This window comes from Podarcis gaigeae (genome assembly GCF_964106915.1).
Source record: "Podarcis gaigeae genome assembly, chromosome: 12".
Taxonomy (NCBI): Eukaryota; Metazoa; Chordata; class Lepidosauria; order Squamata; family Lacertidae; genus Podarcis; species Podarcis gaigeae.
Genome location: NC_139688.1, coordinates 50,660,498 through 50,683,960, shown reverse-complemented (window position 1 = coordinate 50,683,960; position 23,463 = coordinate 50,660,498). Strand labels below are relative to the sequence as shown.

General features: G+C 42.5%; 1 protein-coding gene and 1 long non-coding RNA gene across 3 annotated transcripts; one reads left to right on the top strand and one right to left on the bottom strand.

Annotated features, from left to right (window-relative positions):
• Nucleotides 1-466: 466 nt before the first annotated feature.
• On the top strand, nt 467-23,463 carry SUSD5 (sushi domain containing 5). Of its 2 annotated transcripts, XM_083705899.1 has the most exons (6): nt 467-1,136; nt 6,162-6,339; nt 8,835-8,953; nt 11,642-11,830; nt 19,573-21,982; nt 22,330-23,463. In XM_083705899.1, exons 1-5 carry the CDS (start codon nt 1,037-1,039, stop codon nt 20,628-20,630), a joined length of 1,644 nt encoding a protein of 547 aa, XP_083562025.1. In that variant the 5' UTR covers nt 467-1,036; the 3' UTR covers nt 20,631-21,982; nt 22,330-23,463. The 2 variants fall into 2 exon arrangements, with proteins under 2 accessions (XP_083562025.1, XP_083562026.1); XM_083705900.1 differs by lacking the exons at nt 467-1,136; nt 22,330-23,463 and adding an exon at nt 1,736-1,922 and having other exon boundaries at nt 19,573-21,754.
• Nucleotides 7,318-11,339, bottom strand: LOC310828494. The gene is made up of 3 exons (XR_014556965.1): nt 10,466-11,339; nt 8,411-9,021; nt 7,318-7,608 (listed from the first exon to the last, which is right to left on the bottom strand). It is a non-coding gene; the product is annotated as an uncharacterized lncRNA (long non-coding RNA).

Below are 23,463 nucleotides of genomic sequence, written 5' to 3'. Positions count from 1 at the left end.
TGTGGTCATGTACGAAGGTAGTCTCATGGGGGTGGGGGTGTGCAAAGTTAGTGTGAAATTTGCCAGTGTGGTGTATTGGTTATAGTGTCGTACCAGGATCAGGGTTCGAATCCCCACTTAAGTCACGAACTGGCCACTTCCACTCAGCTCAACCTACCTCACAGGGATGTTGTTGTGAGGATTAAATGAGGGCGAGAGCCTTGAAGAAGAAGGAGGGAAATAACTACAGTGGTACCTCAGGTTACATACGCTTCAGGTTACATACACTTCAGGTTACAGACTCCGCTAAGCCAGAAATAGTGCTTCAGGTTAAGAACTTTGCATCAGGATGAGAACAGAAATCGTGTTCTGGCGGCGCAGCGGCAGCAGGAGGCCCCATCAGCTAAAGTGGTGCTTCAGGTTAAGAACAGTTTCAGGTTAAGAACGGCCCTCTGGAACGAATTAAGCACTTAACCTGAGGTACCACTGTAAATAAATAAGTAGGTTGGGGTATGTTGTAACACAGAAAGAGGCCGTGACCATGGCTGGACGTTTTTTCCAGCAGCTGCAACGATGGAAAGGTCAGCTGGGGTCCCCATGTAAAGTAAATTTGCCCCCCTTTGATACGAATATTCCAATTCACACGTGTGAACGGCTCTTTTCGGATTAAGGCTGGGACTTTTCTCCAGCTGCTCCCTTCGTCACCCCTTTTCACCCTCCCTCTCTTTTCCCTTATATGCGTTTATTATTTTTTAAATTCTTTTTAAAAATAATAATAATTCCCCTCTGATGTATGCAACATTTACTGACAGGGCAACGTGACTTTTCACACCGGTTCTCCATGGGCTGGAAAAAAAGCTCTCTCCAAAAAAAACCCTCAGCTGGCAAAGCAACCCGCGCGCTCCCCCTTTCTTGCCCCGGGCAGCCTTAGGGAGATCTCCTCCTTCTGTCGCTCCATCCCCAAGGCGCCAGGATCTGGCAGTTTGAATCGCTCCACCTCCGGATCCTTCAAGCTCAGAGGGACTTCTTTGCGGGCGACCTTCCCTCCTTTCCTGCCATGGCTCCAGCTCCTACCAGATCGCCTGCCACTTTTGCCCAGGCTGTGGGATCCGCGCTCCTCTTCCTCCTCCTCCAAGACGCCTCTGTCGAAGCGGATGGTGAGTCCCGCTCAGCCCTCGCTCGTCGCTCTCCTGCCATCCCCAGAGTGCTTAAGGGTTTGTGGATCGCTGCCGGGGAGAAGGGGGGGGGGGAATCGGGAGAAAGGATCTGCGAGATTCAAATATTTCGCAGTCAACGTTGCACGTCGCCAAAAGCAAAAGTCTTTCAAAGGCTAAGATTGGACTGATCATGCAAAAGGTTTTGGTTTTTTTTAATGCACTGTGGGAAAAGTCAATCCAAACTTTATAATGCAATTCTGCAGCAGGATTGATGCTAGATTTGGAAATGTTTCCCTACAGCTTTGGCTCTTGCATATTGATTTGCAAAAAGTATTTGGGATGCTGGTTTTCTTTTCTTTTTTTGTTTTGAGGGGGGTTGTTGCAGGGAAAGGAGGTGGAGACACAAATCAGTATGTGGTACTGTTTACGCGCATTGCTTTTTGGAATAAAGAGAAGGGGTCGCATAGAAAAGCATGCACTGGAAAAACAAAAAAAACAAAGTCCAAATATTAGCAGCTATTCCTCTTTAGGCTTTCTCCTGCCAGTTTGTGATAAGACTGAATGGAAGGACCACAATGTGATGGTGTTGGAGCCATTCTGATGGACCGGCATAATTTTCCCTCTCTCTCACTCCCCAACCCCTATTAACGGTCTAGGCATATATATATATATTCATATTCAAACTGCCTAACGGATTTATTTACCGGTTGCTGTGTGATGTGAAGGGAGGGGAGGATCCCACAGGGAAAGAGCAGGGTTTTTTGGCCAGAGCATTTCACTGGGAAGGTGTGTGAATTTGAGGTTTGCTTAGGTTGAGTCCCTCAGACAGAAATGCAAATTCCTTTTCCTCAATTCTCCTTTTAATTTGACATAACTGCACAGGGAAATTAGAATCAGTGGCAAGGCATGTCATGTTCACGTTTAGGAATTTCATTCTGCCACTCAAAATTGAGTGTGGGGTCTGAACTTTTGATGCCAAAGTCATCAGGTCTTTCCCCCGAACTCAACCTTTTACCAATTTTTAAAATCTATTTTAAAATCTGTTTCTATCTATTATTTATTTGTGGGTGTGGGTGTGAAGATATAGATATAGATATAACTAAGTAATTAGAAAAAAATATCATGGTGGTGTAGATTAAAATCATCAAATTATAAAATATGGAACAACTGACCAACGCTGAATCAAATTAATGATCTAAAAATGCTTGTTTTCAGTTGTTTAGTAGATACTGATAGCTACTGATTAGCCCCAACTGACTTAAGGCCTTTCCAAACTTACCATTTATAGCAGAATATTTCCCATTTTTCCTTGAATTTTGGGGCATGTTGCCATACAAAGGCAGCATAATTCAGCTAGTATTCCAAGGTGATGTGCTCAGAAACTTTCTTTTTAGTCTACTGCGGAAATCTGACTTTTGTGAATGATCTAGAATGGATCCTCAGAATTCTCCTTTATGTGCAAGCATCCTCCTCCTTTGAGTAGCGGTTGCAGGGTGGTTTGAGAGACAACTGATTCATGCCACTGTCAGTCAGCGAGGTGTCAGTTTATGAGCCCAGTTCAGAGGAGACATATGACAGATAGATACGGTACTCCTCATGCAGACAAAATGTCATCACAATAACCAGGCTTGCCATAGCTCAGGCAGACATCTAGTTCCTCTTCTAATCTCCTGTATCTCCACAAATTCAATAACGTGGAGCACAAGGCAGTAATTAATATAAGAAGTCACGAAAGGACTATGCTTGTGCTCATGCTCATAATTCCAATATATCAGCTGAGGGAGCATTAGGGGTGTCGCTACAGCCTTTTCTCAGTTTGGGCACAGACCACCATTGGTGCAGAAAGGGGGTTGGACTAGATGACCCTGGGTTCCCTCCCAACTCTACAATTCTATGAGTCACTCTCTAATAATGGGAACATTAGGTGCAGACACTCCATGACAAATTCACTCTTAAAAATGTCAGATCAAACAGCAACTATAAATTGTGTAGGAAAGACCCTGAGTTTGATGTCCGAGTATGCTGTCGTCCAAGTTTCACAGAACTCTTGTCAGATGGGGCAACTATAAGTTTTGAGGGGGGCCATTATAAACAGGAAAATAGCATGGTCTGAGTGTTCATCCCTCCTCCCAGTATAAACTGGGATTCCCCACAGCTTTTGCTAACATAAAAATAAATAAATGGTAGGTTATTTTCTTAATGGCTCTTCCTCATCCTGTCTGGTTTTGCCTTAGATGCAAACAAGAGTGCAAATTGCTACAAGTCGCTATATCTCTTGCCCTTTCTGACTGCTTCGTAATTTGCATTTCTGATGTTTAATACGTGTTCTGCATGCTATGCCCAATACACGGAAGTAAATTCCCATAGAATCTGCCAAATAAATATGCTAAGAAACAGGACCAGTTGCAATCTATCGATTTCAGTGGGGCTTTCTTGCGTGTAAGCATGTTTTGGATTGGGACTTCTGGCTGCTGTCCTTATCGCATTTACCAGGGAGTAATTTTCATTGTATGCAATGAAACACACTTAGGGGTTATCCGTTATACAAGCACTAAATAAAAGCTTCTATCTAGTTAGAATATATGTCCTTTAGGGTGCAGATTTATTTAATATGCAAAGAATGACAAAGCGTGAATGGAAAAGGTGAAAGTACATTTCTAGATTCATAAAACTTTTCGTTTTAATATGTCCTTTTCTGATGAAGTCACAGCACAAATTCTTCTGTTACCACTGCAATCTATAAGGCTGTATGCAAGAAACCAAGGACATCCTCTAAACTGAAAGGTTTTTATAAGCATAATGTGAGGTTGTTAATGGTATCTGTACAAGGGTGAGGCAGATGAGTTCTCTAAAGACATATTTCTTCTTTCACTTATCGTGCTATAAAGTTTTATGGTAAGCCTTGGCTGACTCGCGGGAGGTTACTACAGAGTTGTTGGGGTATTTTTTTAAAAAAATGAGTGTGAAATAAAATTGTAAGACTGTAAATTCTGTTCTCTTAGGACATTTATAGTGAAATGCCAGACTTTTGAATTTTTATGAATGGGCTTCATAGTCTTACTTCTGTGCTTATGTAGCCAAGACAATAAACGCATGTTAAGTCTTTTGAAGGTCATAAAAAGTTATTCCAATTATGTCATGACAGTCATAATTGTTCTGAGTCATATAAATTGCATATACTGTTCTGCCGGGGCAACTGGAATAATGAAACAAATGGAAATAGAACCTGACTTTGAGAATCTAGGTGTAGTAGGTGGTTGTTGTAACTGTGCCAATACCAGAGAGAAAAACATGCAAATCAGTTCATGCATATCACTGTGCACAAACACACATTGACTCTGACAATCCATGAGGGTGTGTGAAGACATCTCTCACTGGGCTTGCCCCATTGCCAGCCACATCCTAAGTCTAGAAAAGGCATGCCACTAGAGATCCAGCAACTACACTGCAGTTTTAGGCACCTGAGTAGAATAAAGGTTGTGGCTTCTTGTTTTCCCCAGTCTCCTTTCAGCTCCCTTCCAACACCTCAGAGTGGTTTTTTCAATGAATCCAGGGACACGTTAGTTAGCTAGCTAGCTAGTTAGTTAGTTAGTTAGTTAGTTAATTACTACACGTTCAGGACATTGTTGCTGCAGTGATGGTGGTGGCAGAGGGGCGGCTGCCACTTTGACCTCAACCATCGCGTTTCCCCTTCCTCCGAGGCTTCTATCTCCTTTCTCCATGAGCCTGGCCAGCCCCTGAGTTGTTGGTTGTTCAGCGGTGTTGGTGGTGTTGGTGGGGAAGTGGTGTGCCGTGGGTCAGGCATGGAAGGCGGAGAAGGAGGGCCGAGAGCGGCAGCGGCAAGGCTTGGGCAGCGCAATGCCTCCCTTCCCATCGGAGCAGCCGTAATCCCATTCCTACTTGTGTGCAAGCAGGAGGGGGCAGGGATCCCTCACCTGGGAAGGGAGGCTTCCCGTTGCCTAACTGAGAGATCCCTGACCCCTCCTGCCTGCACGCAAGTAGGAGTTGGGAGGCTCCAGTGTGGTGTAGTGGTTAAGAGCGGTAGTCTCGTAATCTGGGGAACCGGGTTCGCGTCTCTGCTACTCCACATGCAGCTGCTGGGTGACCTTGGGCCAGTCACACTTCTTTGAAGCCTCTCAGCCCCGCTCACCTCACAGAGTGTTTGTTGTGGGGGAGGAAGGGAAAGGAGAATGTTAGCCATTTTGAGATTCCTTAAAGGGAGTGAAAGGCGGGATATCAAATCCAAACTCTTCTTCTTCTGCTCCGATAGGCAGCATGAAGCCTCCCTTCACAGCTTAGTTGCTGGGGTCAGGGAAGGTGGAGGCGCCCGGAAGCTGCATCTTTGAGCCCCTGCACCACCATCATACGGGGACTTCCGAGCAGCTCCTGAAGCCAGCCAGAGCCAACTGCTCTGGGCTGCTGAGACTACCGCTGCTGTGTTTCCCGGGGACATTAGATGAAATCCGGGGACATTCCAGGGATGGAATTTGTCCGGGGACTTATTCGCAAATCCCCGGGAAACAGGAACGTCTGGTAACCCTAGCCTATTGGCGCTGGCCAGATCCTCTGAAAAGGAGTAATCTGGAGTTGTTTGGGGCCCCACCTTTGCCTTATAACATTACATTTCAATGCACCTACCCAGACCAGCTCCATGGACTCTCTTATTTTTTAAAAAACAAAATTTATCTACTGCTTGCTTGTGGTGTGTATGTATCAAAATACATTCTGAGGATATGCACTGTCCAGACTCTTTAGATTTTGAAAAACAACAGCTTTCCTTTCATAAACATATAACTTGGAAGAACATATTTGCAATCTCGTGCACAAGTTTCTCTCTATTAATGTTCAGGGATCTCCTCTGTCTGTTTCACTTCAGACAGATCACGCAAACCCACACTGTTTTCAGCGGTATCCTGAGAAGTCTCTCTCGGCAGCCATTCTCCACACACACACAGAAGCAGAAAATGCAGTTAGACCAAGTCATCTCATGACATCACATGCTGCGCTGTGTCTTTTGAATTTCAGGAAAATTGTTTGCCCTTGGTCCCAGGAATGGCTCCCAGAGTCTGGACTTAGCAATGGCTCACGAATCATGCGCTGCAGTAGGAGCTCAATTAGCCAGCAGAGAAGAACTAAGGAGAGCCATAAGAGATTGTTCCTTTGCTGTGTGTACCAGGGCCTGGCTGGCGGATGGCACGGTTGGGTAAGGAGCATTAAAATTAATAATAAATATTTTTTTATTTATACCCCACCCTTCCTGGTTCAGAAAACTGGGCTCAGGGCAGCTAACAACAAATTTAAAACACTTAATTGATGCAACAAAAAACAGCATAAAATACAGTATAAAACATGAATAACAATAAATTCAGAATTCAAAAATCAATTTAGGGGGGAAATCCATCCAATAAACATTAGATGATCACCAGGGCTAGCTGGCTAAGTTAGTCCTATTTGGGCCAGCGAGGAGACCAGGGGAGAATTAGCTGTGGGATCCCAGAGCGGGTAATCTTCGTAAAAAGAGGAGGGGGAAGGAAGGAAGGAAGGAAGGGGAATAAAAGATCAGGCTAAGTTCAAATTGAAAGCCAGGTGGAATAGCTCATTCTTACAGGCCCAGCAGAAGGAAGTTAAATCCTGCAGGGCCCTGGTCTCATGGGACAGAGCATTCCACCAGGTCGGAGCCATCACTAAGAAGGCCCTGGCCCTGGTGGAGGATAATCTGACTTCCTTAGGGCCCGGGACCTCTAAACTATGATTATTCATGGACCTTAAGATCCTCTGCAGACTTTGGCCTTTCAAATTTCAGTGGTGCCCTGTGTGAGGCCAGAATTCGACATGCCCCCACCTCCGGCTGTCTCTCGCCTTTCGTTCAGCTGAATTCACTACATCATAGTTGTAGGGCTGGCACCCAGCACAGTCACACAGCCCTAAATCCGCCTTTGATTTTGTAATAGTAGAACTAAGAAACACTAATTTTCAAGAGAGCATTTTGCCACTCTAGGTACCTGCTGCTGTTGCCCTCCTCCACCCCAGATTTGTCTGAACGTTCAACCTTGCAAATTATGTTTAATATGGCCTATAAGCCCTATTTGCTTCCATTAGCCAGGTGCTTTATGAATTTGACTGTCAGATGTTAAAAACGAAAGGTGTTTGAAGTGCAACTGTACTTCAAAAGAAGGTACGTTGCTTCAAATGGGGGGAAATCTTTCCAACAGTACCTTGAGAGTTTTCACTTGCTTGACATATCTCCCCCACCGCACTGAAAAAGCAAAACACTTTAGGCTACCACACTCTTCACTGAATGATATATTTCCACTTACACATTCCAATAGAGTCCTTGCAGATGCATTTATTTTTTGCTGTTATGTCCAAAGTGTCACCTCTCTGGCAAAATTCGACCGTGCTCGAAATTTAATAACCAGGGCAAAGATGGAGCTAAGCGGTATGACGCAGGATAAGACTCCCAATAAAGGAACTGGGAAAAATAATGATTTCATTATCTACCACATTAAATTGTGCTTCAATACCGCCATGTGTTGATGAACCTGCAGTCTCAGGGAAGTTTCGTAAAGGCTGACCAAATCGTGGGAGATTCAGCACACGAGAGAGAGAGAGAGAGAGAGAGAGAGAGAGAGAGAGAGAGAGAGAATGACTTTTAAATGGGTGTTTCTCTGGATGTCCGGATACAAAAGCGTAAGAGGGCATAAGCACCTTTAATAGTTGCCATTGTTAAAAGTGTGGGAGTCCTTTCCATTTTTGCATCTGGTCATCCTAATAATGTCTCCTGCTCAGATGTAGAGAGAAAGACAGCCTGAAGCATGATGGTATGTGTTTCTTACAATTCAGAAGGAGCACAGAAAACCCCACAGAATGTGGCGTTATGCACAAAAGTCAGCTGCTTGCGAATCTCAGCTTTTATTTGTTTTTAAAAAGCCAAAGAACACTTAGCTTCTAGCTCAATGTTGTGACCTGCCCTGAGATCTACGGGTATAGGGCGGTATACAAATTAATAAATAATAAAATAATAATAATAGCTCCAATCTAACACTTGAAAGTATGCAGACAATGGGAACTGAAGAATCAGAAGCCGGAGGGATCATGTAATAATGCTTGCATAAGCTGCATCTGAGGGTTTTAGTGCCCCACCAGAGCTCCTAGGCCTTCCTCTTGGCTAGAACAAATTGTGCATTATTATTATTATTTTAAAAAGTATTCATATTGGTTTATTTGCATCATTTATACAGATTTTAGAACTTTTAGTGCAGAATTTAGGTTACCTTGCTCCAGACTATATTTCTTTTTTTAAAAAAGGTGTAGAGTACGTTGCTTAAACCTGAGGATTTTTCAATAAGACAGGTGCTAACATACTCAATAATTCTTCCTAGATGCTATCTCGGGAGAGAATTCAGAGAGCCCCACTGATGCTTTGCTTATGAACAATTCTGAACAATTCAACATAAGAAAAGATTTAGTAGAGACTTGCATGTTACGTCAGCGGCACTTTTCACATGAGCCAGCCACGCCTTGGCTATTGGTAGCTCAGTATGATATGTGATGGCCGTCAGACCAGAGTCATCCCAGTTTAAATTCATGGCAATCGTCTGCCCACCTGTCAGGTGTGGTCTATGGAGAACTGGACACAATTCAGAGCCTTACTAGCCTAGCTGCTGAACATCTTTTTGTCTCCTTCCTCTGTTTTAGGACAACTGTGTGTAACAGGACAGGCAGCAAGCCACAGAGCGTGAAGATTATTGATGTCCAGATTGAAATGGATCCTTCTCCGAGTGGCAGATACGATGCTCTTTGTGTGAAAGTTGAAGGTCAGCATTGGTGGACCACAGAAATAATCACTACGGCAAGCCAAATCAAATATTTTTTCTTGTTCTTTCTGAAATGTCCATTAATAATTAGGAAGGAATAATTTGCCACGGGCATAAAATAGCATGGAAACAAATTGCCTCTTCTCAGCTGAGTGCAGGCTCTTGCTAGAATATTTGTTGTGTTCATAAAAAAAGAAAAGGAAATATAATCTTGAAGCAGAGAGGAGTCTCCAGCCCTACAACCCAGCAGTCGCTCACAGGCCAGCCTGTGTTCCAGATCACATTGTGGCACTAAGCAGAGAACAAGTGTGTTGTAGCAAAGGATTTATAGAACAAAAACCCCTGATTTTGTATCTGCATCTACTAAAAAACAAAACAAAACAATGCTCCAGAATAACATGAATTGCACATCATGCAGAGTGAGAATTGCACATCATGCAAATCTATTCATTTTGCATAATTGATTAAGCAAATAAATACACAGGGTATTGAATCTGAACCCCAGACGCTTGCAAATGCAACTCAGATGCCCCTTTCCCAACTTTTGAACTTCCATCAGGGATTGCCTGCATATCTTTAAGCAGCAAGAAACAGAAACTTTTAACATGAAAGGTGATATTTTGTCTGACCTGAATCCTGTGTTCATTACAGCCATTTCTGTGGCTTGCAAATGCTCCCTTGTCTGGTTGCCTGGAGGCAATTTCACAGGTAAATTGCATGACTGGTTGAAGACAATCTACAGATTTTGCTAAAGTCCTACTTTCATTGGAGCTTTTGGAAGCCTAATTTCTGTAAATATCACCAATCAGTAACGTATGTTTGGGTGTCTAGACAGGCATAGTGTAAGTGTTCTCTCAGCCTCACTTTGCATAAATACGGGGTACGCCTATGTGCTTATTTAAGTTTTATGTTTCCGGGATATGGAACTCCCTGCCACAATATCTCTGAGTTTCTTGATTCATTTTATTCTGTTCAACAAGTTTATAAACCACTTCACAGCATAAAGCCATAGAAATGGTGTACAGGGTAAAAACAGAATAAAGCACAGAAACTCTGAAAGCAATAAAATCAATCCAGCAAACTCTAAAAGCTCTGTGAGCTCATCAATACAAACTTTTCCCCATTACTACTATTCCCTTAGAACACCTTTAAAGACTTCCTGTCACTTCTTGGTACAATAGGCTTAGTCATGAGATGGACACCAGCACAGAAGAAAGGTTGAACTAATATTATTATAGGGATATTATGTACAAAAGGAAATACAGTGGTACCTCTGGTTGCGAACGGAATCCGTTCCAGAGCCCCGTTCGCAATCTGAGAGGAATGCATGTGCGGGTCGTGATTTGCTGCTTCTGCGCATGCGCGTGGTGTCATTTTGAGCATCTGTGCATGCGTGAGCGGCAAAACCCAGAAGTAACCCGTTCTGTTACTTCCGGGTAGCCGCGGGACGCAACCTGAAAAGATTTAACCCAAAACGTCTTTAACCCGAGATATGACTGTACTAATATTTACATTTGGGTCTTAAATGTGCTCGATGACAGTTTATGAAGTCCCAAGAGTATCTGATTATCCCAAAACTCTCTCTCACAGGACAGCTAAGTCCTAACATCTAACTTTCTAACGTTTAACTGTCTAACTGACAGTTAACTGCCCTTCTTCCCCAACTAGAACCTCCAAGCCATCAGAGTCTGCTGTTTCCCAGACCAAACTAAATCCAGACTCCATCTATAAATCTTAAAAGTGGTTGTCTCTCCCCTTTCAGAACTTGCTGTAGGTCTGCTAGCACCAAAGGAGAAAGCCAGGAGTGGGCATTTAGACTGAAGATACATTGTCCCCTGCTTTTCCCCTCTGTTATTGTTCTTAGAAAGAAACTTTGGAAAGACTTGTTGCACCGATCGCCTGAACTTTCCCTATTCCCTCCATGTTTGAGTGATTCATTTGGCTGCAAGACAAACAAGTCTCTATTCCACAAGTTGACTGCAACTTGTTACCATTGCAGAAAATGCAGTGGTTTAGCCCAGGAATGGAAATTCGGATTTTGCCAGGTGAACGTCTGGCACAAATTCCACATCAAAAAATGACGGATTAGGTAACCTGGCCTTCTCTTAGCAACAAAAGAGCCGGGGGGGAGAATCACCAGGGGCTTTTAAATACAAACATATACCACATGATTTTAGGCTAAAATAGCAAACAGAACCGAGTTTGTTCTGTACAATGTTAGACTGTCCGTAAGGCTTTCCCATGACAGCTTTCATTTCTGCAATTTTTATTTTCTCCTGCCCATTTTGAGCATTGAGTTTAGCGGACAGTGAATTTCCAATTATCTAGTGACATCAAGTAAAGTAATAAATTAAGTTATTCCAGCTAGCCCTAGATTGATTTTGTCATCAGTATAAGATGAGCTTTATTGGCTTTATTTACTTGCACTTTGGAGTTTATCTCTCAAGATGTTATCACCTACAAAAATCTGTGAAACCCGACTTTTCCCATGTTTCATTTCCTATTTAAAAAAATAAGATGAAAATGTACTGTAGAATATACAAATGGGACCTGAAACTAAAAGATGCAGCACCGAGTCCCCTGAGTCAGGCATTTTAGACATTCTCCCGCCCCCCTTTTACATTCCCCAAACCCTTCAGCTAACCAGATACTTAAATGTGTTTGCTTCCTGCTTGTTTATCTCCTCAGGCAAACCATGTGGAGACCCCCCTTCCTTTCCTCACACAGTTCTCCACGGCCACACCGGGTTTGAAATGGGTGATGAGCTGCACTATGTCTGTGCTCAGGGATATGTCATGAGTAACAAAGATGCTGCTTTTACTCTGCTCTGTCACACCTGTGGGGAATGGTTTGGTCAAGTCCAAGCTTGTGTCAAAGGTGAGTTCTATCGACTCAGGATATCACATCTTAATTTTTTTGGATTGTCCTTCAATGTCCTAATGCAAACTTGCAGTGGATCTCCACATACAGTGTTTTCAAACGGGATCTGATGACAATGTACATTGTCCGTATACAAATAATAATAATAATTTATTTATTATTATTATTATTATTATTATTATTATTATTATTATTATTATTATTCCCCCCGTCCATCTGGCTGGGTTTCCCCAGGAACTCTGGGCAGCTTAAAAAACATAATAAAAACATCAAGCATTAAAAACCTCCCAATACTGGGCTGCCTTCAATGTCTTCTAAACGTTGTGCAATTCTTTATCTCCTTGACATCTGAAGGGAGGGCATTGCTCAGGGAGGGTGATCACTGTTGAAGAAATAAAGACATGAAATAAAACTAAAACAGATAAACCACAGGTATGTGAATACAGTGGTATCTTGGTTTTCGAATCTAATCTGTTCTGGAAGACCGTTCAAATTCTGAAACATTCGAAAACCGAAAACTCAGTAACAAACCGCTAGGCCTCAGGATCTTGCACTCAGTGGAAGCTGCATGGCATGTTTGACTTTTGCGGCATGTTCGAAAACCAAAGCATTTACGGTATTTGAAAACTGAAATGTTCATCAGTAGAGACACTCGAAAACCGAGGTACCACTGTACATGGAAGGTAGAGACTAAAATTGTATATACCATAGACATAATGTCTCCTGATATTGTTAAACTACAAATGCCCATTGTACCTGACCATTGGTCACCCTGGCTGGGGCTGATGGGATTCTAAGTCCAACAACATCTAGAGGGATGCATGTTTCTACATCCCTGCTGTACATGCTGGGGGGTCCTGTCCTCTGTCCTCTCTAAAGGCTGGGCAAATGAGCCAGAAACCTGGTGTTCAAGGCTGCAACCCATGTTAGAAACCATATGCTGAGGGAAGAAGACAGCCTATTCTAGACAGATGGTTTCCCCTGTGTTGTGATGGTCAGCTAGTCTCAGTACTTATTTACACCATGGTTCAAGCTTTCTCTTTTAACGAGCGATCTTTAGGACAGTCTAATCACGTAGCATCCAAGTAACTGAAAAGGGGCAACGCGAAGAGGACTCTAGTATGTTGTCTCACACAGAAAAGTGAGTCCCTGTTAGCATTTGTGAGAAACAATGACACTTTGCAAGTGAAATAACAGATCTTGACATGAGATAGGCTCTTCACTGTGAGCTCAAAAGCATGATCATGCAAAACACAGCTGAGCTGGCCCATCCTTAAGCAGCTGAAAGAAGCCCTAGTGTGAAGAAGGTATCCTGTCTCTTGAGAAATGGTATCTGATGTTTCCAGGGATCAGTGATGTCCCGAGTACTTAGCTCACTGACACACTACTGTGTAGTGAAGCCCCTCTAACTGGTTGGGCAGTGTGTTATTTCCGGAACGCAGTCCCTAGGCTCAAGCCAAATGCCTCATGCGTCACAAGTTGCGAAGCATGAATACAGGTTCTTGGAGCAGTTTCCTTGACAAACGACCGTTAGAGGGTATCCAGAACATTTCTATATTAGGTAGCAGAGGAACACGGCTCTGGGAAGGAGGAAATCAAAAAGGGAGCAGAAAAAGTTCAGAGAAGAGATTGCATAATTGATCCTGAATATAAAATATATAGTGCACAAGGGAAAAATTTGAGGACAAGGCATGAATGAATAAGGGGCAAGATATTGTTTTGGATCTGCCATGTTGTCCTCATATAGGTGTCAGGATGCAGGGCCAACTTACCCATAGGTGCTAGGGGTGCGGGGCACCCAGGCGCCAGGCTCTCAGGGGCACGCTCTTCTGCTGTGGGTGGCTCTGGGCTGTGAGTTTGGGGACGACTGAGCCAGCAAGACGCTGAGATTTCTGCTGAGGATTCTGCTGCCAAAATAGCTCCTCCTTCATGGCCTGGGTAGGCCATCGGCCTGGGCAGGCTAGGTCTTCCTGTTATATACCTGCTGGGATTGACAAGGGATATGCCCCTCACCTGAAACTCATTTAACTCTTTAGGGGGAAATTAGCATCAGGTGTCATGTGCATGGAAGTTGCCAAATCAATTAACCAACTAGGGTTGCTGTTAATAGCACCAGTTTTCCTATAACTTGATATTGCTGGATAGTTGTGATAAATTGCAAATGCATTTTTAGTTTGCTTTCTGTTGCCACCCTGGAACTTTTCTTTATTAGTGCCACTTTGTTTTGTACGATTCCTTGCCAATGAAGGAAAACAACTTTTCTCCTTGTATATGCTGATAATATGTTTTTGGTTACTGAGAACAAACAAGAGTGTACAGAAAGAAAATTGGGTGCAGGCCTGGCCAGGACATAGGCGTGACGCACCTGTGACAAAGGTGACCTGTGTGCTTGCTTGCTTGACTAACAGCTGTTGGGAACTTCAAGGTCCCTCTTCTCCCTTCTTATGGTCTTTATATTGGACCTGGAGACTCCAATAGAGAGCATTACATGTCAAGAAGGAGGGCAAGTGGCACCCTATCAAATGACAAGGCAGGAGCTACATGGAGCAGGGCCTTTTCACTGGTGGTGCCCATTGTATGGCTCGCTCTTTCCAGACCTCTCTTTTGGCCTGTATTTTGGAGCTTTACAATCTAGGCAAACTTTGAAATAACAGCTTGACAAGTCTTATCAGTCACTGACGTATGAGCGGATTTTATTTGCTGCTATTCTGGGTTCCTGGTGCACCAGGGTTTACACCAGCATAATAGAGTTGGAGCTTTCTCCATTATCTGCACAGCAGGGGGTGTTCAGTCAACAGTGCAAAGGCTGAACTGAAGCATTTCCTGCTGGTTACCTGCTTTCAGCAATAGCGGTCGCTGTTTGGTAGTACCCAATTGGTTAGCTGTCAGATTCTAGAGCTCCCTCTTTCTAAAAAAAACCACACTATCTGCTTTTTGCCCCTGGGCAATTTGGCTCCAGGGACCACACATTCGCTCCATAAGACGCACAGACATTTCCCCTTACCTTTTAGGAGGAAAAAAGTGCATCTTATGAAGCGAAAAATATGGTACCTTACCCTTGATGGACTGAGTTGATTATGTTTTATTGTTAGTGTACTGACAAAGCTTCCTGTTGGGGTGGAAGTATTGCTCTGAATTATAAAAACATTCATGTTTTATATAGCTAGTCTTTTTCCTTTATGGTAATTTTTAAAATGCAAATTGCGCCGATGCCTTCTGAGGTAACCAATGGCTAAATCAGAATCAGAATCAACATCACAACAACAACAATTTCCACCTGTTGCTGCCATCCCCAACATTTCCAATATTAAGTAAAGTATTTGTTACATTCAGAGTAAAGAAAGGATGAGTCCCTGGCAACTACTTGAGTTACAGCCTGGAGTGAAATCTGGCTGGCATCGTTTCACATTGCTTTTATATAATACCTCAGTGAGATTTTAATAGGGGTGAGTATGTGGAGATTATTCAGAACTGTCTCTGAACTCTGACATTCTCCCTAGCACCTCAAAGCAGGCAATACCTGTTAAGAAGGGCTGAGTTAGTCATTCCACTTAGCGGTCTAATAGGCTTTTAAATTAGATTTATGTAATTATGAAGGCAATTTTTAGTCCTGTTTCCTGTCTTTTGCTCTGGAAGTCTGTGGCTTCAAAAATAGTAGGCCAAATCAGTGTAGGTTTTGGCCTCAGCAGAACCAAATCAACATATGCCAGCTAAGAAATGACCTTATAAAGCCACATCCTGATCCCACCATTTATTTCTAAGAAACATAAAAATAACTTAATCCAAATGGTACAGTGACTAGACTTGCAGACACAATAACTTTCATAAGAGTTCCTTTGCTTTCCTCTCTATTTCTGTTACAGTGCACAATGCTGTTCAATCGCTAAAGTCTAGGATTGAAAGAGTATATTTTAGAATTTCCTTGTCAACATCACAGTATTTTTTTTCTAAAGTATCAGACCTCTAAAAAGTTATTTCTGGCAGAGCTTTCTGTCTTCTTCAGGAGGAAAAATTATGGTAGCCATGATACAACCAAGTAAAACAGAACAAGCCTTACAGTTTGGAAAGGGATGAAAGTGTGCATTTGTGAGAATGGTTGCTTCAGGATATAAGACGCTTGGAGAGTTTATTGGACTAGAATGCTTCAGGTTAACAGGAAAAAAAGAGAGAGGGACCACAGTAAAAATCCTATTTTTGGTTATTCCAGGGTTAAACCACAACTGCAAAGCTCATTTTTAATTCTGTTCTGTATGAATTCTACTCCCCAGATATGAAATTCAGCAACCAAACTATGGGTTGTATCCAATTAAGTTATATTCAAAGTAGAGCCATTGAAATTAATGGACTAAATTAGTCATGTCTGTTATTTTCTGTGGGTCTACTAGGACTAACATTAAATCCTCTGAATTTATGTTTTATTCACATCTATATACTTTTATATTGCTATTCTGGTTTTAGGTTGTGTTTTTGCTTTAAGGTTTCCATTGTATGATGTTTGTTTTTTGGACTATAGCACGCCAAAAGCACTGTACAATTGTGGGTTGTTTTTCAAATGTCTGGCAAATAAGAACTCATCCTGGAAAGATTGGGGAAAGGGTGTTGTGGGATGAAAATAAAGGACAGCTCAGGGTCTGGTTACAAGGACACAGAAACAATTACTTATTACTTCAGATATTTTGATCATGAAGCAGTTACTGAGTGTTAGCCTGCCTGGTTTCTATCACCCAGGCTAGGTTTCTTTCAGACACTAGCTCTTCCTCTCACAGCCGTCAAATTCCACGATCATTTCTGTGATCACAAAATGGTAGAGCCTCTATGAAAGATCATGGCAGACCAGAGATGTAATATGAATAAAGGACCTCCTCCAGCTGACCTGTTTATTGAGCATTCATCCAGATATATACAAAACTTACTGTTTTGTGAACTGCAATGAAATGGGAGAGTTATCCCATTAGGAAGAACTTCCTGACAGTAAGAGCTGTTTGACAGTGGAATTTGCTGCCAAGGAGTGTGGTGGAGTCTCCTTCTTTGGAGGTCTTTAAGCAGAGGCTTGACAACCATATGTCAGGAGTGCTCTGATGGTGTTTCCTGCTTGGCAGGGGGTTGGACTCAATGGCCCTTGTGGTCTCTTCCAACTCTATGATTCTATGATTCTATGATTGCTGGTGCTTTTTTCTGGGGGGTACGCAGGGGTACACATACCCCTAAACATTTTGTGAATCTATGGGAGAAGAAACTTAAAATTTTTAGTTTCTTCTCTGGCACAATGAATCGTCAGTTCTGTTGCTACCACCGATGGCAGCCTTATTTCCTTTCCCAGTGTTTCCTGAGTCTCAGACAGAAGCGAGCGTTTAATGTGTGAAGCAGTGTGGAATGTGGATGTGTGGTGTTTTACTGATGACAGCTTGGCCTCATTGAGGGGCAGTATTTCAATATGAGTAGGAAAATTACTAACTATTTTTCATCCCCATGAGGTAATGCATGTTCCTTGTACTTTCGTCCATTTACTGTATTTATTTCACCCGATTTGAACTATAAAATGGTGATTTCCTTGAGTCAAAATGAGAGTACCCCTAAACATTTTTTTAAAGAAAAAAAGCACTGGTTATTGCCAATTCAGACTGGAGGTCTCATCTAGATGTCTCTGGGATGCACATCACTTTATCCACAACAATTTACAAGCAAAGCGCATCACACTCAGTATTTCACTGATATTTACTACTAAATGCAAAAATGTCTGGAGTAAATGAAGTGCAACTATCCTAGTATAAATCCTACCCACATTTTTTCCTTGTAAGACAAGGCAGGAGCCAGAAAAACCCCACACTGCCAGAGTGGTATAGGTAAGGTAAAGGTAAAGGACCCCTGACAGTTAAGTCCAGTCGTGAACAACTCTGGGGTTGTGGCGCTCATCTCACTTTACTAGCCAAGAGAGCCAACGTTTGTCCGCAGACAGTTTTTCCAGGTCACGTGACCAGCATGACTAAGCTGCTTCTGGCGAAACCAGAGCAGCACATGGAAACATCGTTTACCTTCCCGCAGGAGCGGTATCTATTTATCTACTTGCACTTTGACATGCTTTCGAACTGCTAGGTTGGCAGGAGCTGGGACAGAGCAATGGGAGCTCACCCCATCGCGGGGATTTGAACTGCCAACCTTCTGATCGGCAAGCCCTAGGCTCAGTGGTTTAGACCACAGTGCCACCCGCATCCCTCACATCCCTAGCATAAAAGGATACTAATTCCCCTTCCTCTCCTGTCATCTCTCTGGGATGGTGAAAAGGAGAACCCTCTGGGCAGGAGCACATAAATGCCAGCTGGAAAACTGTAAGCAAAGATGTTTAATACTCTCTGCATATTTTTCTGTTTGACCTTTTTCGACAAATCCGGATCAATAGATGAAAAAGAACAAGCGAGATGAAAAAGAATAAGTTAGAAGTTATATGGTAATTATTAAGACGAGTTGTAATATTAATTAGGAGGGAAACAGATTGGATAAGGAAACATTTGTGGGGAAAAGAAGGGATTGAAAGCATACCATTCCTGCTGCCTAAATAAGTTACATAACTCCTACAGGCTTTTGGTTTGGTGCTTGTTCATTTTAGTTTGGAGACCTGATTGTACAGTTGGGTTCTGGGGATAATTTGGCACTTGGAATAACATTTAGAAAGTAGGATTTGGAGACAAAGGACAACCTGGAAATAGCAGCAGGGAATGGATGCTTTCCGCTATCCTCCTCCCAGAGCATTCACCTGCCCCCACAGCTTTTCCATCATCAGGAAAAGTCAGGAGATGTGAACAGTCCAGTTGTACATGTGAGGAGATGTCCCATCGTCCCTGGGCCTAAGCCAACTAGCACTACCTGGCCCTGGGTGTTTTATGAACACCAGAAACTGCATTACCATAAGCTTCTTTCGCTTATCTAAAAGTGACTATTCAAGCATCCTACCATACTCACTAATGCAGACCCAGAATCCTAGAATTGTGGAGGTGAAAGGGACCCCAAGGGTCTTTGAGCTTTTAATGTTTGATGTATTACAGTATTTTAGTATTATTATTTTTTTAAGCCGCCCAGAGTGGCTGGGGAAGTCCAGCCAGATGGGCAGGGTATAAATAATAAATTATTATTATTATTATTATTATTATTATTATTATTATTATTATCCAATCCCCTGCAATGCAAGAATCTCAACAAGATCATACACGACATATAGCCATCCAACCTCAACTTAAAAACCTCTGAGGAAGGAGCGTCCACCACCTTCTGAGGGAGTCCGTTGAACTGTTGAACAGCTCTGACTGTCAGAAAGTTCTTCCTAATGTTTAGTCTCTTTTCTTGTAACTTGGATCCGCTGGTTTGGGTCCTAGTCTCTGAAGCAGAAGCACCTCAGCTGTGATTCAGTCCTACTTCTGGTTTCACCTCCTGTGCCATATAAGCTATTGCCTGTCTATTGAGGACCACATTTCATAATACTGGGTTGCTAGGTAGCACACATGCTGGGGGAGGGGGGCTGGGGCATTGTTCCCTATGGAACCTTCCAAGAGCAGCAGTTGAAACAGACACATCAGTAGGCATATGTGAGACCTGGAGAAAGGACACTTCACATCATTTTCTACCCACAGCCTTCATAAGCCTTCAAAAATAAATTTATTCTGTTATGATGTGAGCTGGTGAAAGAGCTTTGTGATAATCTGGTGCCAGAAACCCCAGCCCCTTAAGTTGTTATTTTGCCTTTCCAGATGAAACTGAGGGACATATCGATTATGAAGACAATTTCCCCGATGACCGATCTATTTCTACCGAAGAACATGAACACAATGCCAAAGAGGCAGAGGAGAAGGGAAATGAGCAAGAGAAAGCCACCCATGATGAGAAGAAGACCCAGTTTGCCGACGACGACAACCACATTGGCGTGAAAACTGCATATAACAAGAAAGGCACCAAAATGATATATGAAGGTGAGGACTTCCCCATTGGACCTGCCATTGTGAACAATGATACAAAAGCAACAAAAAGTACAGATTCTCATACAGATGAGTCCTGGCTAGATGGTTACCCAGTTACTCAAGAAGCTGTAGAAGACGTCGACGAGGAGGAAGGGGATAAAATTGATGGATCTATGGGAATGGAATATGACATTACCACTGACCAACTGAACCATGCTGATGTCAGGAAGGCAGGCAGCAGCCCAGAAAACGATTTTGTGCAGGCTGGGACAGTCCAGTCATTGACACACTCTGGTGGGAGCAAAAGAATACTAGGGACTCTAACACCAACCATTGTTCCAGAGAACGTCAGTGTAAGCAAAGATGACAACACCAGGTATGTCTCAACGACACCTATGGGACTCATCACACAAGAGTTGTCATCCGTAACCACAGCCACAAGCTTGAATTTGGCCACACTGGAGACTTCTACAGTTTTCCATCTCATTGACCCCATTCCCTTGCCAGAGGAAGTAGATCTGATGACTTCCTCCATGCAAGTAGTTACTACTATACCTTCTCAAAATAGCTTTACTGATACACCAGATGTTGTTGAGGGAGAAGCTTTGACCTATGGACTTGGTGGGAAGCCTTTGAGCACTTTTGAACCATGTGTGGGAGCAAGTTGTTCCAGTTCTGATAAAGATCCCATGATAGCCATTGGGGTGACTGTTGTGTGCCTAATTGTGCTTGCGTTGATCTTGGCAGTGTGGTGCTTCAAGAAACGGCAACAGAAGACCTCTGTTTATAAGTTGAATGGGAAAGATCATGCTAGGCACCAGCTGCAACAGATTGAAATGCAGAAAGTCTAACCTAGTTGTATACATTATTATTGGAAAGAAATGCATGGAGGAGAGACATGGAAACTGACCAAACAAATGGATACTAATGTCCACTAGTTCAGAAAGACCTGTGTATGGAACAGCAGGACCTGCACTAACTGAAATCACAACTTATTGTGATATCGGGATTGATTTGGATATCTATAGTTTTTAACCACCTTGAGGATTGCCAGGGCTAATTCACAGAAGCATATTTTATCTCTTGATGACTGTACATATAAGGCAGTGACTTGGTTTTCTGAAATCGGTAGTCTGTGACAGACATGATGGACAGAGTTTTCTTATGGGTGTGTAGTGCCTATTCTAGATGCAAGCTAGTCAAATGGCAAGACCATCATCTGACAACTGACGCATCAAATCCCTTAAGATGGCAGGATGGACTTAAGAGTACCTGCTTCTTGCATTAAAAATGTCAATGCAATTATTCTCTCTGCTGTGTCAAAACGGGTCACACAGCCCAATGACACATTTGAAAGAAGCTCTATAGAACAGGGAGATAATCTGTGTGCAACGTGGAGGGGATTTTTTTTTTAAACTATTTGCCATTTTTAAGGTAAGGATAAATTAACACAGACAGTTGTTACTTGTCATGTTCTATGGATTTACAGATAGAATTTTTCTATCTGCATTGTTCGACCACTGCTCCAGTTTATTTCAGTGGATTTGTACTATAGCAGCTGTACCCTTCAATGGATTAACTGTGTGTAGGGGGCTGATCACAATGGACTGTTAGATAGAAACATGGCATTATTGAGCTGTTTGGATTTTATTAGTTGTTTTAATATCTAGAAAAAAATAGTCCTTTTTCTATCTGTAGGAGAGTTTAGACAGAGATAGGATCATGTTTGAATGGACTTTAATCAGTGATATACAACTAAACATCATTAATGTTTAAAATGTTTAAACCAACATTGTCAATATTCCACCCAGGCCTCTTGGACTCTATAAAAGCGCTCTCTTAAGAAGTAGACAGAAGATCTCACACCACTTTGCCTGCAAACTATCAAAGACTATTTAGGGTTTTCTTTCCCCCCTAGGGCAATGCTATTTTTGCAATGAAATTGGGTGTCTAATTAATAAATTAATTATGCAGCTAACAGCGCATGGTCTTTGGGAGTGCACTTGCCTTCTTATTCCATAGAAAGTGAAAACTTCCATTCTTTAGTTCAATCTGGGTTGGTTTAGAGTGGGCGAAGTTCTGATGTAGACAACATACCGTACATATCTGTTGCTAAAGATGCCGTACCATGACAGACTAAAGATGGGTTCAAAAGTTACACCATGGCTAAGGCAGCAATCAGAATTCCATTTACCGGGGACGGGTGGCGCTGTGGGTTAAACCACAGAGCCTAGGGCTTGCCGACCAGAAGGTCGGCAGTTCGAATCCCCGCGACGGGGTGAGCTCCTGTTGCTCGGTCCCTGCTCCTGCCAACCTAGCAGTTCGAAAGCACATCAAAGTGCAAGTAGATAAATAGGTACCGCTCCGGTGGGAAGGTAAACGGTGTTTCCGTGCGCTGCTCTGGTTTGCCAGAGGCGGCTTAGTCATGCTGGCCACATGACCCGGAAGCTGTACGCTGGCTCCCTCAGACAAATGAGTGCCGCAACCCCAGAGTCGGCCACGACTGGACCTAAAGGTCAGGGGTCCCTTTACCCTTTTATTTACCTTAAGCCCTGCTGAATTCATTAGGACTTTCATCTGAGTAGACATGGTTAGGCTCATGTTGCAAGTCATTATTTCCCCTAATATATTGATGCCTATTATAAGGCACCAACAAAATGCCCAAGAAAATGAAGCTGAACCCCCTTCTGATAGCATATATTAGTGCCCATTATTAATATGCAGTTACCCGCAGCTGCAAATGCAGCAACACATAAATGGTTCTATGCATGTTATGTGTGAATGCACATAAAGAACAAAACTATATTTGCTATGGTGACTGAATGGCCCATTCTACCATTTAATCTAGCAGAAGACATTTTGGGGGGCCGGGGGGCTGGGAGTTTCTACTACTAATTTGGGAATGTTTTCAGCATGATATTCAAATAAAAAATATTAATATACTCTTATGTTTCTTAAATGTCTGTCATTGTAAATTATTCTATTGTCCTGCACTGGCTTCGCAAAAAACCCCATTTTGTTTGTAACTGATCTAAACAGTTTTACTCCACCTTGCTGTGAAGGAATGCTACAAACCTGAGCCTATTGCAAATTTTTATTTACGGTAATTAGATAGATGGAATATTGTGACTGACTGTGAAGAATGTTCCAAAGTGAGGAAGTGTTGGGGAGAGTCTCTCACTTTAGTTCTCGGCCTGCCATTCAATTTCAATATTGTTCCAAGTATTTCTGAAGCAATGCCATGCAATTAACATCAAGACCTTTAAAATGTATATGCTTGCTACAATCTTGGGAGATTTCCAGGCTGCAGTCTGCAGAATGAAAAAAACACTGCAGCCTTAAATAGGTCAACTCGGAAGTAAGACCCACTGAGTTAAAGGAAAGTGCGTATGTTAGAATCTATGTCTCATATACTTGGAGAACTCCATATGACACAGATGACAATGGAAGACATATACTTGGGGAAGAAAGCATTTGATTGTGGTCAACATACGAAGCTGGTATGAAATCATACTGCTTAAATTGATTTAAACTTGTTCTGTGATTTAACAGGAAATGCTCTGGGCTTTAAATTAAGATACCCAACTCTGCATCATGTTCTTAAATGAAATAATGCTCACTAAAACTCGTTAATATTATGCTCCCGCAATGAGAATGTCAAAAGTAAATGAAAAGATATTTTGT